General features: G+C 36.5%; 1 protein-coding gene across 1 annotated transcript in view; it reads left to right on the forward strand.

Annotated features, from left to right (window-relative positions):
- Positions 1-292: 292 nt before the first annotated feature.
- The window catches only part of LOC127833452 (endoplasmic reticulum mannosyl-oligosaccharide 1,2-alpha-mannosidase-like), a 58350-nt gene continuing 39342 nt past the window's right edge, over positions 293-19300 (forward strand). Inside the window, exon 1 of the mRNA XM_052358722.1 lies at positions 293-516. Coding sequence (XP_052214682.1) covers positions 424-516 — 93 coding nt within the window. The 5' untranslated portion in view covers positions 293-423. The remainder of the gene's footprint in view (positions 517-19300) is intronic.

Genomic DNA, 19300 nt, shown 5'->3' on the forward strand with positions numbered 1-19300 from the left:
GTGGAGTCCGTGTGCATACGTAACGCATGTATACCCAATAGGCCAATGCGTATTCGATAATTCTATTGCGCTTCCGGTTCTGAAAATCTAATAACCCCAATTCTGCACATCAACTCATACGCAATCAGACAAACAGAGTTTATCACTCACGAACATGTAAAGCATTGGGCCAAGCGATATTAAATAAAGGTTTGTGCAAGTATTATATATATTTAATATGAGATATACAATTTTAAAAATAATGGTGGGATGTAGCCGTACTTTCTAACCGTTTGGCGTAGGAACGGAATTTTGACAAGCGTTTAGTGGAGTAAATCGTCAGTATGATCAGGATGAAAATAACAACTCAGAAATGAGTAAATGGACAACATTTCACTGATTTTAAATGTTTTGCTGATACTGTTGCATATAAATTAATTAACCATGCGCAATCCGACTGACAGAGTTACGATAAACCTTGGCTTTGATCCAGAGAGAAGCTATTCTGACGGGTATAAAAGCAAGTCCATCACCAGGGTATGTTTACATGTATGTATGCTTGCGAACAAGGTTAAGAGTAAGTTTTGCATTTCAGATTTGATGATCATTACCCTTCATCAATCACGACCCGTAAATCGTTTGCACGTCTTTTCTAGGTCCTTAATATACACGTAGCTTATTCATACATGCCAGAAATTTTTAGGTCCAAATCCATTAAAAATGGTGGGATATTTGACCAAAAAACAGGACACCTAAAACGATCAATCATGCCATCTTTGTCAGTAATCAGTAATATTATTACAAGGGATGGGAATGGGAATCGTATCCGAAAACGGAATCCAGATAACCATATCCGTTATCCATATATCAGGCCTAAAAAAAAAATGTTTGTTTCCACTGACATGGTGCATCTTCTCATTTTTTGTGTACAACTGTATGTACAATAAATTTGATGATGTATGTAATGCTATTTGGCTTTATTTAAATGCTTTTATGAAATAAAAACTTGCTGTTCATTAAAGGGATCTTTTCACGCTTTGGTAAATTGACAAAATTGAAAAAAGTTGTTTCAGATTCGCAAATTTTCATTTTAGTTATGATATTTGTGAGGAAACAGTAATACTGAACATTTACCATGGTCTAATAGAGCCATTATATGCATCTTTTGACGATTTTAAAACCTAAAAATTATAAAGCGTTGCAACGCGAAACAATTGAATAATTTGGAGAGTTCTGTTTTTGTCGTTAAATTTTGTGAAACTACGAAGATTGCTTATATAAGGTATAAAATACGTTTAGCATGTGTACTCGGCGGAATAGCTCAGTAGGTTAAAGCGTTTTTACTTCAGGACTCTGGCAGGACTCAAGGGGTCACTGGTTTGAAACCTGGTCCGGCCAATGTTCTTTTCCTTTTTTTAATTTTATTCTTGATTTTTAACTGGAGCTTTTACGATCCGATGTTTACATTTATCGATATAAAGCATTAAATGAATAAGTTAAAAAATGCCAAAATCTGTGAAAAGGCCCCTTTAATTATGCATTTGTTGCTTTCCTTATTTCCGAGTTTAATGTTGACTTCAGGCAACGACTTTAATAGTCCATTTTATGACCAATAAAAGGTATAACTAAAGTCGCAGTAAGCTTGACCCTCAGTGTTGTTATACTTTCTGTTCCTTTAGAATCAAGGAATGTATACTTTATTATTTATAATTTATAATATATTAAATAGCCCAAAAGTCGTGCTAGGGGGACTCGAGTGGTGTTGCATGTAACATTATCACCATGAACAGATCCAATCAAACTGGGTGTGCTATTATATTTCTTGGATACAGTTTATGCTTCCAAAGAACCACATTTTCAGATTATATTATGTACTGGTGTCATGGGGTCTATCTACCAGGGCTAGCGCTGTCCCAAAATTTCGTTGAGCCAACCAGTTTTTTGTTTTTCGATGATGTACTATCAACTTGTTTTTATTTCTCTTAATGACAACAAGGGCATATCACATATCATAATGTAACATACAGTTTTCAATATAGAAATAATTACAGTACAGGCAACGTGTACTTTGACAAAAACACGTGTCTGCGGTGTTCAATTTTCCCGATGGGTGACATTTCGCGGGGGGCGGACACGCTACTGACCGCGGTGTTCGGCGAACACCCAAAATCGCCGCGATTGCACGCTATCATTAACTGGAACACCCGTGATCACCGCAATGCCGCGCGGCCATTGATACATGTAATACCTGTCTGCGATGGTCATTCAAGAGTTTTAAATTTACATGTACAAATGAACATAATAAACTACATGTATGTGCAAATGTATGCGTTCTTAAAGTGATATTATGGGCAACTAACAGTATTTGCAATATACAATGTAGGTGTGTATCGCAACCGTTGTTTGTTTTTTGTGTTTTCGCTCGATATACACTTGTATTTGTTGATGCAGCATCAACATAATTAAACAATATCCCGAAAAGAAAAATAATCCATTTGAATATCAACCGTACTTTCGTTTTGACAACTTACGACAGAAATGAATCGATGTACGATGCGAGTCTAAATGTAGTTTTCATGCAGATTCTTTCATACCACACAATGACACAATTTGGTTTTACGGATCATTTCAGGTTAGAGGGATGGGTGAGTCATGTAACATATCGAAAATAATATAAATTTGTTATAAACAACCGGTAACAAGATGAGTTGTAGATAATTTCAGATACCACATTCATTATAACTTATTGTTTTCACCCGTTTCTTTTCAGCTCAATTCAACAGTAACAAAATGCCCATCACTTTAAATTATCTACAACTCGTCTTGCTTCCAGTGGTTAATAAAAAAATATAATATTCAATATTTTTCATGACAGTTCAGTCCTCTAAGCCGAAATGATCCGTAAAACAAATTTGTGTCTTTGTGTCGTATGAATGAATCTGCACTAAAATGAAATTTAGGTTTACATCGTACCCCTAATCATAACGAAAGTACAATTGATATTCAAATGATTTTTTTATTTTTCCGGGATATCGTTTTAGAATGTTGATGATGCATTCATAGATATAAGTTTATGTAAAGTGACAACACCAAAAAATAACCGACGGTTGCGATAGACACCTATAAACATTGCATATATTGTTAGATGCGCATAATATTACGTTAAATACTTAAAATATCCTTCGACCAGCATGTACATAAAAATAGACTATATTTACTTGTATTCATTATCGCTTAAAGCGGGTATATACGATTTTTTATATGTGTTTAATTGTAAAACATTGATAAAATATGTTACAATAACACAAAATAGGCAAGAAAAATTACACATTAAAGCCGAATTTCATAAAATGCAGCAAAGACAAATTAGCGCCCCGAGTCGATTGTGACGTACATATTTTCCTACAATAACCGAAGCATTCGTCTTTGCATTAGGATCGGAGTTAGTGTTCGTGTGTCGTATGAATAGATATCGTTGCAGGAATTCAAATAAACCGTTAAACTAAGTTTAGATTCACATCATACATGTATGGTTTACATGCTAGCGAATTCGGCTGCACAGCCGTTTTAAATTTCAGAATTAAATATCTGGCTTATTTCGCATTTTTCGACACGTTCTTCTTAACTTTTATTTTAATTTATATTTAAATATATATATAATAAGTTTATTACACATTTTATATAAATTCATAAATATTTGACAACAACGTATATACCCGCTTTAAATGAAAGGGATCAATAATTTACGTTTATATTTAATTATTTTTTTTTTGCGAACACGATGAACACCGCGGTAGATATAATGGGTCCGCGGTGATTCGCGGTGTCCACCTTATTGAAAACGGCCCCCGAGAATATTTGATCTGAACACCCATCGCGGGGGTCGTTTGGTAAGCGAACACCGTAAAATGAACACCGCGACGAGTGGCGTTTGTCAAAGTACACGTTGCCTGTACTGTAGTATGGTACCTGTCAAAGTACAAACAAAAGTTATTTTATAGATGTACATTTAATAGGGGTGTCGATTTTTCCAAATTTGAAATCCTGAAAATTAGGCCGGGGGTCTTGGAACCACAGCCGCAGGAACCGAACAGAAATAAAGGGCAGATCCCCCACCCCATCCAGAGCCCTAACCAGAGCTCCAGATAAGCAACGTTTTATCGTTATTAGCTCATCTATTTTTTGAAAAAAAAAAGAGCTATTGTCATCACCTTGGCGTCGGCGTCCGGTTAAGTTTTGCGTTTAGGTCCTTTTTTCTCAGAAAGTATCAATGCTATTGCATTCAAACTTGGTACACTTACTTACTATCATGAGGGGACTGGGCAGGCAAAGTTATATAACTCTGGCGTGCATTTTGACAGAATTATGTGCCCTTCTAATACTTAGAAAATTGAAAATTTTGGTTAAGTTTTGTGTTTAGGTCCATTTTATTCCTTAAGTATTAAAGCTATTGCTTTCATACTTGCAACACTCACTAACTATCATAAGGGGACTGTGCAGGCAAAGTAATGTAACTCTAACAGGCATTTTGACAGAGTTATGTGCCCTTTTTATACTTAAAAAAAATGAAAATTTGGTTAAGTTTTGTGTTTAGGTCCACTTTATTCCTACAGTATCAAAGCTATTGCTTTCATACTTGCAACACTTATTAACTATCATAAGTGGACTGTGCAGGCAAAGTTCTGTAACTCTGACTGGCATTTGGACGGAATTATGGGCCCTTTATACTTAGAAAATTGAAAATTTTGTTAAGTTTTGTGTTTTGGTCCACTTTACCCCAAAACTATCATAGATATTGCTTTCATACTTGGAACACTCGCAAACTATCATAAGGATACAGTAAAAGGACAAGTTGCATAACTCTGGTTGTCATTTTTACGGAATTATGGTCCTTTTTTGACTTAGTAACTTTGAATATATGGTTAAATTTTGTGTTTCCATCCACTTTACTTCTAAAGTATCAAGGCTATTGCTTTCAAACTTCAAATACTTCCATGCTATCATGAGGTTACTGTACCTGGCAAGTTGAATTGTACCTTGACCTTTGAATGACCTTGACGCTCAAGGTCAAATTATTAAATTTTGCTAAAAATGTCATAACTTCTTTATTTAAGATTAGATTTGATTGAAACTTTGACAAAACTACTCTTACCTGACATACCACAATAGACTCCACCCAAACCATCCCCCGTGCCCTCCCCCCCCCCCCCCCCCCGAATCCCCCCCCCCCACCCCATCCCCTCAAATTAATTTTTTTTTAAACAGTTAAAAAACACAAATATATATTTTATTATTTTATGTTTGAAATACCGTCCAACCATCGCACCCAAGAATACCTCTCCCCCCCCCCCCCCCCCCCCCCCCCCCCCCGGAATTCCCTCCCCCCACCCCCCTAATTTTTTTTTATTTTTTATTTTTAAGATCATCACACAAATGACCACCGCACCCTTACCCTATACTATACCCCCCCACCCACCCCCCCCCCCTAATTTTTTTTGTTTGGTTTGTTTTTAAAGATCATCTCACAAATGACCACCACAACCCTCACACTATACTATACCCCCCCACCCCAACCCCCCCCCCCAATTTATTTTTTTTGAAACGGTTAAAAAACAAATATTTATTTTTATCATTTTATGTTTAAAATACCGTCCAACCATCGCACCAAAGAATACCCCCCAACCCCCCCTCCTACCCCCCCCCTGAATTCCCCCCCCCCCTAAAATTTTATTTTTTTAAGATCATCTCACAAATGACCACCACACCCTCACACTTTACCCCCCCCCCCCCCCCCCCCCCCCCACCCCCAATTTTTTTTTTTTTGAAACGGTTAAAAAACACAAATATTTATTTTTATTATTTTATGTTTGAAATACCGTCCAACCATCGCACTCAAGAATCCCCCCCATCCCCCACCCCCCGATTTTTTTTTCGCATTTTTGGAAGATAATGTAATAAATGTCCACGCCCCCACACTATACACCCCTCTACACTCCACCCCTCCCTCCTTTGTGATTGAAAATGAGAGTCCCTTCACCTTTAAAAAGAAAAAAGATGAGCTGTCTGCACCCGCAAGGCGGTGCTCTTGTTATGATTTGTTTTAAAACAAAAACGAAAAGAAAATCAAAATCCATTGGATCAAAAAGAATTGAGACAGACGGATCCGAATTATGACCAGCCGTTTGATCGTAGGGAATTTCTGTTTGCGGTTCTGCCCAGCGAAAGTTAAATGATAACGAGATTTCTGATACCGGATCCGTGAATTAGTTGATTGTAACCAATAATATTCGCATTTCCGTTTTGGCTCTTCTGTTTACAAAATTACATGTGGCGGCTGCAAAGCATGGACGAGTTCAAAAGATACTTCATTCTGCGCCAAGTTTACTTAGTTTCATTTTGCGGCGAGAACAAAGTCCAATGTCTATTGTTGGCAGTCTATTATCTTATATAGTGTCAAAAGCGGTTGATGAGGTGGAATCGAAGATCTCCAATTCCAAACATCGCTGTATCACGCAAAAACAGATCTCGGCATGGAAAAATTACTTTCCCTGGTTACAGATTTAAGGCTCGGATGCTGATATTCATTTGAAATGTTCTCCTATTATTAAACACAATGTGGCGTCTGTCTGAGCGAGAGAGGACTCGTGCAATATTCAAAGAGACACCAAAGTCGAGCACAACAAAAGTGCAGAACATAGAGAAGGTGTAAATAAATCACTTTCTGCCACTTTCTGCTTGATCGTTTCATAGTAAGAAGAAAACTAATGGAAAATGATGAGAAAAAAACTAATTGCGAAAAAAATCTTGTAGTGAAAACTAATTGACCCGACACCTTATCTGGAGCTCTGCCTTACTTATTGTTCTTTTTTATTGTCTTTCCAATTGTATTTTTCAGGTGAAGACAATTTAAAATATTATAAACCACACCATCCGTATCACCGCATGTGTATTCGTCATTCTATTTATTCTATTAAGAACTTCTAAAATAAATTATAATCAACGAAAAATAACGTATCCGAAAACGACAGTCCCAAAAATTGTATGCAGTTTGCACATTAAATAAAATGTGCATATCGTTTGACTGCAGACATTGCAAAACCTAGCAAATATACAATTTGGTTGACATATTGCTTTACAATAGCATTTTTGTGGGTAAAAAACAACTTAATTATCACCTTTTAATTTCAAACGATAATCGGCAGAAAGGTGTAACATCATCAAAACAGAACTAATTATTTAAATATCATCCTTTAATCCAGATTGATAGTAGGGAGAAAGGTGTTAAGTAATCAGCTTAGAAATAATTTATTTATTGTTACGCTTCTTTTGATTTGTTAATCTTTAAATACGACGTTTGCTTGCGGCCACTATATTGTTGGCAGACGACAAGATCAACTGTTTATTGCAAGTGTACAGTGAATGACCCAATATAATGTGTGAGCAAACTCAATGCTGATTGGCAAATTTTGGGCTCAAAAAAGATTAGGACCGGCAGCAAAAAATTAGGTAGGGTCGGGCCACTGGAAACAAGCAATTAATTGTTTACGCCTCATCGGATATCTGTATTCTTTTGTAAGTAAACTACAAAAGGCTTTTACCATCATCACAACTCTGTGAATTTTTTAATTTGCTCTGTTTACGGAAGAACATACAATATTACGCATTTATATGATTTCTTTATTTAAATTATTTTATTTATAAGAACAATATCAAAGTCGCAAAATACGTAATTTAAAAAAAAAAACACATTGTAAAACTTAAACATACTACGATATATACATTCTACATATATTTTATACATTCAGTTTAATTTCATTTTTACATGCTAAGATGCACTGACCTACGGTTTTTGTTCATGAAAATAATTGCATCGATCAAGTCGCTATTTAGTCTGTTCCTAAGCTTGGTAAGTACCAAGCCGTCCAATGAGAACACGCGCTCAGACTTAACTGATGTTGTCAGAACTGCCAGAATACTTTGGGCAACATGTGCCAGTTTGCGAAATCACAACTCGTTACGATAAGAAATGTTTAGAAAATCACAAAAAATATATCTCAGTAATCGGTTCAATAGATTGTTAATATGACAGCAATGACAAACACAACTTTATTTAGACTCTTTTTTATAATGTTTATTTGATTGGGTAGAGATAATTTTTCCATACTGTTGCATCGGTCGAGTCACTTATCGGGAAGTAAGGACTATAAAACAAAACACAGAGGCACAAGTTGGCAATTATGCAACTCTGCCATTATTACCAAGGTGATCAGGAACTGGTGGGGCACTCGCCGAGCAACAACCAGTTAACGGATTTATGGCAGTCTGTCAACGATGACTGGTATACAGATTAACATCGAAATATAAGGTATATAGTGTGCTTAACAGCAGGTGTAATATCGTTTTATTAGCTCATCTATTTTTTGAAAAAAAAAATGAGCTATTGTCATATCCTTGGCGTCTGCGTCAGCGTTGGCGTCCGGTTAAGTTTTGCGTTTAGGTCCACTTTTCTCAGAAAGTATCAATGCTATTGCATTCAAACTTGCTACTTTTACTAACTATCATGTGAGGACTGGGCAGGCAAAGTTAGATAACTCTGGCGTGCATTTTGACAGAATTATGTGCCCTTTTTATACTTAAAAAATTGAAAATTTTGGTTAAGTTTTGCGTTTAGGTCCACTTTTCTCAGAAAGTATCAATGCTATTGCATTCAAACTTGGTACACTTACCGTATTTTACCATGCATAGCGCGCGGTTTTTTACCTTCAAATTTCAAAATAAAAATTCAGTGCGCGTAATACATTGACACAACGCTTTCCTGGTTGCTAAATTGCAAAAAATCCATTTCATAATCGTAAATCTTCACAATCGCCGCCATTTTTGTTATTGCAGAAAACTACACCCTATAATGTTATAGACTGAAGGGGCCGTTGTCGAAACAACATATAACGGGAAAGGTTAGGAATGAACGGGGTAGTAACAGTTTTGACAAAAATTAAAAGATGAAAAAAATGTCTTTGTTGGTGTTTTCTCACTTCTTCATTGATTGTTCATTAAAAAAAATCGAGCTATATCGATCCCCGTGCGTCGCGGTATTGTTTGTTAAAGTTTTTGTTGTCATGAAAACTCGTTGATTTACAATGCAAAACGTCTTATTTGAACTGAGGCTAATTATTTCAATCATATTTTTCAACTTCGCTTTTGCTTTAGTTTAATGTTAGCAATTCCGAAAATTTGCACTCTATGTGAATTGACAGTTTGACGTCATCAAAGGAAAGCCGCTTCCTGTCTGAAGCAATAAAGCGACAAGTTTCTCGCCGACAAAATTGGCTTCCTTTGTCTAGCAATCAACATGCCGAACCAATTGTGTGTTTGTTCCTCAATGGCAATCGTCCAATTAAATAATAGCACGTGCAAAGCTCCGCCTTCGAACCTTTTGAAGAGAACGGAGGTGGAGTTCAACGGTTAATTGAGCAAGTGTATTACGTAGGTTGAGTTCCGATTTGCCGAAATTACTCGGCCCTAAGCATTGAAACGACGAATACGTTTATCAATCATTTTCCGATCTCTGCATAAATATGCTACTGTGCGAGTATACTACGTAGGTTACAAACCAACAATAGAGAATTGATATAGACTCGTTTTATTTTCTTTCAATAGAGACAAACAAATGATATTTGTCAAATGGCTTTACGCCAATAACGCCAACTGTATGGAATTGAGCGTTCGGGTGTATTGTTTGTCTCACTATAATATCAACTAGACGCAGTGAAGGCGCGAAATACCGGGTCAAACTGGATTTAATGGGGAGCATCTCTTAATGGGGAAATATTTAAGTCGATGAAAAATAAAATGGGATCCACGGACGATTTGCGTAAAATTGGACATTGCGTTGTTGCGGGTCTGCAAAAGAAGATGTCATACGATGTTGTGAGCGGCAGGTAATGAAAATGTTACACTGTTCAAATGTGAGTAAAAGGTAATGGTGGTTCGAATTTAACGCGCAGGGGTCTTGAAAAAACACGCGCAGTGCGCAGCAATAAGGACATATCGGTGTTCACGAGAGAATAATCTTAAAAATTATCAAAAAATATAGTGCTATGCAACCCGTGCTCCTGATCGTAAAAACGCTCCCTACTTTAAAACAAAAAATTAAGCGCCCGAAAAACTCAGATTAAATGATTGCGCAATATAAGAATGGCGGCCATTTTCGGCCAAATTTTCGGGTTTTTGGTCTTGAATTCTTTTTTTCTCCATTTTGGCTTTAAAAAATCGCATGCGCGTTATACATGGTAGCGCGTTATACATGGTAAAATACGGTACTGACTATCATAAGGGGACTGGGCAGGCAAAGTTAGATAACTCTGGCGTGCATTTTGACTGAATTATGTGCCCTTTTTATACTTAGAAAATTGAAAATTTTGGTTACGTTTTGTTTTTAGGTCCATTTTATTCCGTAAGTATCAAAGCTATTGCTTTCATACTTGCAACACTTACTAACTATCATAAGGGGACTGTGAAGGCAAAGTAATGTAACTCTGACTGGGATTTTGACAGAGTTATGTGCCCTTTTTATACTTACAAAATTGAAAATTTGGTTAAGTTTTGTGTTTAGGTCCACTTTATTCCTACAGTATCTAAGGTATTGCTTTCATACTTGCAACACTTATTAACTATCATAAGGGGACTGTGCAGGCAAAGTTATGTAACTCTGACTGGCATTTGGACGGAATTATGGGCCCTTTATACTTAGAAAATTGAAAATTTGGTTAAGTTTTGTGTTTTGGTCCACTTTACCCCTAAAGTATCATAGATATTGCTTTCATACTTGGAACACTCGCAAACTATCATAAGGGTACAGTAAAAGGACAAGTTGCATAACTCTGGTTGTCATTTTTACGGAATTATGGTCCTTTTTTGACTTAGTAACTTTGAATATATGGTTAAATTTTGTGTTTCAATCCACTTTACTTCTTAAGAATCAAGCTTATTGATTTCAAACTTCAAATACTTTCATGCTATCATGAGCTTACTGTACATGGGAAGTTGATTTTTACCTTGACCTTTGAATGACCTTGACTCTCAAGGTCAAATTATTAAATTTTGCTAAAATTGCCTTAACTTTTTTATTTATGATTAGATTTGATTGATACTTTGACAAAACTACTCTTACCTGACATACCACAATAGACTCCACCCAAACCATCCCCCATGCCCCCCTCCCCCCCCCCCTCGAATCCCCCCCCCATATTTTTTTTATTTTTTTTAAGATCATCTCACAACTGACCACCACACCCTCACACTATATCCCCCCCGCCCCACCCCCCATTTTTTTTGGAAACGGTCAAAAAAACACAAATATTTATTTTATTATTTTATGATTGAAATACTGTCCAACCATCGCACCCAAGAATCCCCCACCCCACCCCCTCCAACCTCCTCCGAACCCCCCCCATATTTTTTTTTTTTTTTAAGATCATGTCACAAATGACCACCACACCCTCACACTATACCCCCCCCCCCCCCACCCCCAAGTTGTTTTTTTTGAAACGGTTAAAAATGTTATGTTTGAAATACCATCCAACCATCGCACCCAAGAATCCCCCCCCCCCCCCCCCCCCCCCCCCCCCCCCCCCCCCCCCCGATTTTATTTTTTTATTTTTCATTTTTTTCCGCATTTTTGGAAGATAAGGTAATAAATGTCCACACCCCCACACTATACACCCCTCTTCACTCCACCACTCCCTCCTTTGTGATTGAAAATGAGAGTCCCTTCATCTTTTAAAAGAAAATAGATGAGCAGTCTGCACCCGCCAGGCGGTGCTCTTGTTAAGTATTTGGATGTTCTTTTACAATTCGGATACTTAACCAGTATTCGGATATCCGGATAATCGTTACCATCCCTAATTATTACTTACAAAATCACATATTTTCTGGCAAATTTTGATGATAAATGTGTTTAAGAATTTAATGAACACAGACGTTCACCATTTTCCGGAAGTAAACATACATGTGCACTATGGCCCTATGCAGATAAATCCATAACGTGAAATGTAGGGCATGCCTCTATTTGACTTCAATTTGGGACAGAGGCATGCGTTATTGTTCAACGCGATGTGCTCGCATGGAGCACTATTTTTATTCAACCAACCACAGTGATTCATTTTGCCGTGCGTCCCGCGTGCCAGACCCACGTTTTTTTATGGGGACGCATCATTCTCAAACATGTGCGTTCTCGTGACGCATTGTTTAAATACTCCGAATTTCAATGTTGTCAAAGTTGTACATGATAACGAGTACAATTCGTGGATATAAGCAAAACAAATGTCAACACCGTTTTGAAAAGTAGAACATTGGGAATGTAATATGTGTATTTTAATTGGTTGAAATATTTCGATTAAGTAATCAGTTACGGCGTTTTATTAAAAGTTCGTTGGACGATTAATTGGCTGTCCCGGATTGTAAACAGCCTCAATGTAAACCATGTGGTTTAAATATGAAGAATAAATGGCGGAAAACACAGTTTGAGTTCGTCTGTTGTGAGTGCAAACAGTTATTATTTATATAGTAAAGCGTTTTTTCTAAAGTGACAATTTAAATTTGCAATTTCTGAAATAAATAGCATCTTTTATTTTTATACGGTACATACATAAAAGTGATACAGATCATACAGTATTCCGTCCTATGTTACGTATAATGTAAGTACATATAACAACACAGACATCTGCTGTTTAAACTACTTTTGACCAAAAAATTATAAACACTAGTCATCCAATTTATTAAAAGTCTAGACAGTCCTAATTGTTAAAGATGTTAAAAGTTCTCTGTTTAAGATGTTATATGTTTCACTGTTTGTTAATGTTATTAAAAGTAAAACAGATAAAGATTTTATTTGCTATAAACGTATTTTAGCTGTAAAATTGCATAAAAGAGCCCCAGGCTAAGGTGTATCATGTTTAGTAGATTATTTGTAACGAATTTACAAAGACATGATCTGGGACCCATTGTTTTCAGTTTGGACCCATTGTTTCAAAATATGCGAGTCCCAGGGACTCATTGATGTAGATTTCAAAATGAATCACTGCAACCATCAATTACCTCTAAATTTAGACTGATGCAATAGGTACGAACTATTTTCTGAAAATTGTAAAAACGAAAGTAAATTTATATGAAACATCAATGTGTATTGGTCAGCGCTAAATTTGTTTGATATACAAACCAGGTGTTTTGACTGGTTTTTTAGCCTCAGGTGGTATAATACACAGAATACCGTGTAATACAATCTTTGGACTTTATTTGGGCCATGAAATACTAAAGCAGTCTGTGTTTAATTCACTACGATGCATCTCTCACTAGCAATTATTGACCCCTATCATACAAACACCATGGTGTGAATGCCCGATAAAATCAATAATTTGCCGATAGAGCTCTGATAAGGTGTCAAAAACAACACTGGATCACTCAACTAGTAAATATGGTTTTTTGTTAATTAGGGAGCACTAAAGGGATTAGCGATGGTAATTTAAACCAGACAGAGCTTGAACAGCGATTTTTTTTGTGACCTTCTAGAACATATGTCGTTTTGTACGAATGTCAGGACAAATTGTGTCACATCGGGACAAACACCCCAAAAGCAGGACTGTCCCGCAAAAAAATTGTATAAGCGCGTGCTTATTTTGATGGACTGTTTGTCAAATGCAGACAACATCAGAGCTTGCAAGTGCTTGTGAAATTTTGTGATCAGAAAAACTGACGTCCAAGCACCGATGGCCCGCTATGCTAAAACCGCCTGGGAAAATGCCTGATACATATATGTGAATATGCATGATTGACATTAAAGGGGCCTTTTCACGTTTTGGTAAATTGACCAAAATTGAAAAAAGTTGTTTCATATTCGCAAATTTTCATTTTAGTTATGATTTTTGTGAGGAAACAGTAATACATTTACCAAGCTCTTAAATAGCCATTATATGCATCTTTTGATTGTTTAAAAACCTGAAAATTATAAAGCGTTGCAACGCAAAACGATGGAATAATTTGTGGAGTTCAGTGGTTTTTTTCACCTATATGGTGGGGGGACCTGTCCAAAGGGGAAAACGCGTCACTTTTTAGGAATAGGGGAAAATTAAAAAATCACTCTTTTATATGTAATGATATTTATTATATGCATACACATGTATTTTAGAATGTAATGTTCACAGCTGAATGTCTCTGTCCTTTTTTAGCTCACCTGAGCACAACGTGCTCATGGTGAGCTATTGTGATCGCTTTTTGTCCGTCGTCCTGTCGTGCATCGTCCGTCTTCAACATTTTTCCTTGTGAACACTCTAGAGGCCACATTTATTGTCTGATCTTCATGAAATTTGGTCAGAACATTTGTCCCATTGATACGTCGACTGAGTTTGAAACTGAGTCATGCTGGATCAAAAACTAGGTCACTAGGTAAAAAAAAGAAAAACCTTGTGAACACTGTACAAGTCACATTTGATGCCCAATCTTCATGTAACTTTGTCAAAATTTTTGTCTAAAACTGATATGTTGGTTGAGTTCAAAAATGGTTCCGGTCCGTTGAAAAACATGGCCGGCAGGGGGCGGGGCAGTATTCCTTATATGGCTATAGAGAAACCTTGTGAACACTCTAGAAGTCACAATTTTTGCCCAATCATCATGAAACTTGGTCAAAACATTTGTTTCATTGATATCTGGGATGAGTTCGAAAATGGTCAAGATCGGTGAAAAAACATGGCCCCCAGGGGGCGGGGCAGTTTTCCTTATATGGCTATAGTAAAACCTTGTTAACACTCTAGAGGCCACATTTATTTTCCAATCTTCATTAAATAAGGTCGGATGATTGGTCTCAATGATATCTTGGATGAGTTTGAAAATGGTTACGTTTGCTTGAAAAACGTGGCTGCCAAGGAGCGGGGCATTTTTCCTTATATGGCTATAGTAAAACCTTTTGAACACTCTAGAGGCCACATTTATTGTCCAATCATCATGAAATTTGGTCAGAAGATTGGTCTCAATGATATCTTGGATGAGTTCAAAAATGGTTATGTTTGCTTGAAAAACATGGCTGCCAAGGGGCGGGGCATTTTTCCTTATATGGCTATAGTAAAGTCTTGTTAACACTCTCGAGGCCACATTTATTGTCCGATCTTCATGAAACTTGGTCAGAAGATTCACCCCAATAATATCTTGGACGAGATCAAAACTGATGCTGGTTGGTTGAAAAACATGGCTGCCAGGGGGCGGTGCATTTTTCCTTATATGGCTATAGTAAAACCTTGTTAACACTAAGAGGTCACATTTATTTTTCAATCTTCATGAAACTCGGTCAGAAGATTTGTCCTAATGATATCTTGGATGAGTTCGAAAATGGTTTTGGTTGCTTTAAAAACATGGTCACCATGGGGCGGGGCATTTTTACTAATATGGCTATATATCATGCTTTTAAAAGTAAGACCTTGTTAACACCAGAGGCCACATTTATTGTCCGATCATAATGAAACTTGGTCAGATGATTTGTCCCAATGATATCTTATATGAGTTCGAAAATGGTTCTGTTTGGTGGAAAAACATGGCCGCCAAGGGGGCGTGGCATTTTTCCTTATATAGCTATAGTTAAACCTTGTTAACACTCTAGTCTTAAATATATATCAATGATTTTTTATACGCCCGTCTATGACGGGACGTATTATGGTATACCCCACGTCCGTCTGTCCGTCCGTCCGTCCGTCCGTCCGTCTGTTAATGTCGTACGCTACGTCAAATATCCTTTGACAGATTTTCTTCAAATTTTAACACAATCTTAATATTGATAAACCCTGATCCCCTTTCGTTTTTGACGGAATTCTGAATTGTCGTTCCAGAGTTATGGGACTTTGTTCGTCAAAATTTCGTGATTTCATTGAATGTCCTACTGTAGCTCAAATATCCTTCGATGGATTTTTTTCAAATTTCAACACAATCTTAATATTGATAAACCCTGATCCCCTTTCGTTTTTGACGGAATTCTGAATTGTCGTTCCAGAGTTATGGGACTTTGTTCGTCAAAATTTCGTGATTTCATTGAATGTCCTACTGTAGCTCAAATATCCTTCGATGGATTTTTTTCAAATTTCAACACAATCTTAATATCGATAAACCCTGATCCCCTTTCGTTTTTGACGGAATTCTGAATTGTCGTTCCAGAGTTATGGGACTTTGTTCGTCAAAATTTCGTGATTTCATTGAATGTCCTACTGTACCTCAAATATCCTTCGATGGATTTTTTTTATTTTTTTTTAGTATCCCTGAAAAATTGAACAAGGTGAGCTTTTTTCTATTCCGATTGTACACTACCACTTACCCATCTACATTTCTCTTTTATTATTGGTCAAAATATCTATAACAGGTTTACTTCAACTCCATATCCTCTAAAGAAATGCATACATATACTCAAAAAAAGATATGGTATGAATGTCAAGGAGACTGCGCTCCATGCTCATGTACTTATAAAATAAACCATGTATTCAAATACAAATAAACTGAAGTAAAAAACTGATTCAAAGGGTTATTTATTACCTTACTACTTCATTGGCGAACGACGGGCGTATCATGCGCTCATGGCGCAGCTGTTTATTCAACATATGTTTCAGACAGTTCAGCCGTCATACAAAGTCTCAGTTTTCCTAGCCAATTTGAGTCTAATTGGGATTTTTTTAATTGATAAAATGGCAAATTTGAGCAATTGTTCAAAACATTCTAAAATCTGTGAAAGCCTCTTTAACAATCATACATGTATCTTGATACAGATATACATGTATGGCTATCAGTGGATCCCATGAATGATTATAAGCGACTCAACAGATAACAATTCTAAGGTGAAAACAGCAACACAAAAATATATGTAAGAGTAATTTTAAATAGATTTTTTTTGTTCAGCAAAGTGTCTGTATGAATATCAGCTCAGAATTGTTTACTATTACTAATTACTAAATGATTTTGTTTACATTTCTCTTCTCAAAAATGAGCATTTATTACACATTTAACACAGTTGTATTGGCAAAGTATTTTATGCACATTAAAGGAGCATTTAATATGCTTTTTGTATGCTTTTTAGCCGGATTTTTTTCGAAAAAATCTCGGCTTATAGATTGATGTTGTCGGGCGGGCGGGGGGGCGGGGGGGGCGGGCGGGGGGGCGGGCGGCGTGCTCGAAAATGTTAAAGTTCTTATTTCATGGTATAACTTTGGTATGCTTGGACCTAGAGTCTTCAAACTTGACATGAAGGTTGGCCAGGATTAACAGATGACCACTGGTCATTTCAAGGTCATTCATTTGAAGGTCAAGGTCACTGTGACCTTCAATATAAAAAATGTTAAAGTTGTTATAACTTTGGTATGCTTGGACCTAGAGTCTTGAAACTTGACATGAAGGTTGGCCATAACTAGTTAGTAACCACTGGTCATTTCAAGGTCATTCATTTGAAGGTCAAGGTCACTGTGACCTTGAATGTAAAAATGTTAAAGTTCTTATTTCATGGTATAACTTTGGTATGCTTGGACCTAGAGTCTTCAAACTTGACATGAAGGTTGGCCAGGATTAACAGATGACCACTGGTCATTTCAAGGTCATTCATTTGAAGGTGAAGGTCACTGTGACCTTCAATATAAAAATGTTAAAGTTGTTATAACTTTGGTATGCTTGGACCTAGAGTCTTGAAACTTGACATGAAGGTTGGCCAGAACTAGTAAGTAACCACTGGACATTTCAAGGTCATTCATTTGAAGGTCAAGGTCACTGTGACCTTGAATGTAAAAATGTTAAAGTTGTTATAACTTTGGTATGCTTGGACCTAGAGTCTTGAAACTTGACATGAAGGTTGGCCAGAACTAGTAAGTAACCACTGGACATTTCAAGGTCATTCATTTGAAGGTCAAGGTCACTGTGACCTTGAATGTAAAAATGTTAAAGTTCTTATTTCATGTTATAACTTTGGTATGCTTGTACCTAGAGTCTTCAAACTTGAAATAAAGATTGGCCAGTACTAGAAGATGACCACTGGTCATTTCAATGTCATTCATTTGAAGGTCAAGGTCACTGTGACCTTAAATGTTAAAATGTTAAAATTGTTCTAACTTTGGTATGCTTGGACATAGAGTCTTCAAACTTGACATGAAGGTTTGCAAGCACACTTAGATAACCACTGGTCATTTCAAGGTCATTCATTCTAAGGTCAAGGTCACTGTGACCTTGAATGTAAAAATGTTAAAGTTCTTATAACTTTGGTAGGTAAAAATGTTAAAGTTCTTATTCCATGTTATAACTTTGGTATGCTTGTACCTAGAGTCTTCAAACTTGACATAAAGGTTGGCCAGTACTAGAAGATCACCACTGCTCATTTCAATGTCATTCATTTGAAGGTCAAGGTCACTGTGACCTTCAATGTTAAAATGTTAAAATTGTTATAACTTTGGTATGCTTGGACCTAGAATCTCAAACTTGACGTAAAGGTTTGCAAGCACACTTAGATGACCACTGGTCATTTCAAGGTCATTCATTTGAAGGTCGAGGTCACTGTGACCTTGGATGTAAATATGTTAAAGTTGTTAATACTTTGGTATGCTTAGACCTAGAGTCTTCAAACTTGATATGAAGGTTGGCCAGAACTAGTAGATGACCACTGGTCATTTTAAGGTCAAGGTCACCGTGACCTTGAATGTAAAAATGTTAAAAAATAAAAAAATTGAGATCAAACTTTCCTAATTGTCAATTCAAGTTCATATTTGTGACCTTAAATGTTATTGTTGTTCATGTATATGCATGCATTCAAAACATAACACAAGGTTTGCTCATGCCTTGAAAAGTACTTACATTTCATTTTGACCTTTGAACAATATTTCAGTAATTTAAGTATTGCATTGACAAAAACACGAAAGGTACTTTCCTGTCATTTAAATAAAAAATCCGGCTTCAATGCGGTCATCTCCGACCGCGGAACTCTTGTTGTAATTTTGCTGTTCTTTTTCTGCATTTTGTTTACAAAAAAATGTATAAATATCCTTAATAATATACTTAAAACACATTTAAAGTGCTTTTGAGCTGACCTATCTTATGTGAAAGTGTATTTTCAAATGGAGAACTACACTTTTATTGCACATACATGTATAAAAGCAGGAAAATGCCGAAAAGTAAACTTTGTTTGTTTAAAATGATCATTTTCGTTAATTTAGAGTGTTTTAATGCCCATGGGATGTGCATTAAATGCACAAAAATATAGTGGGAAGAATGGTTGTAGTTCTCAATATTATAAGGGGTTATTGATACATGTACTTGAACA

Source organism: Dreissena polymorpha, chromosome 6, assembly GCF_020536995.1.
Source record: "Dreissena polymorpha isolate Duluth1 chromosome 6, UMN_Dpol_1.0, whole genome shotgun sequence".
Lineage (NCBI taxonomy): Eukaryota > Metazoa > Mollusca > Bivalvia > Myida > Dreissenidae > Dreissena > Dreissena polymorpha.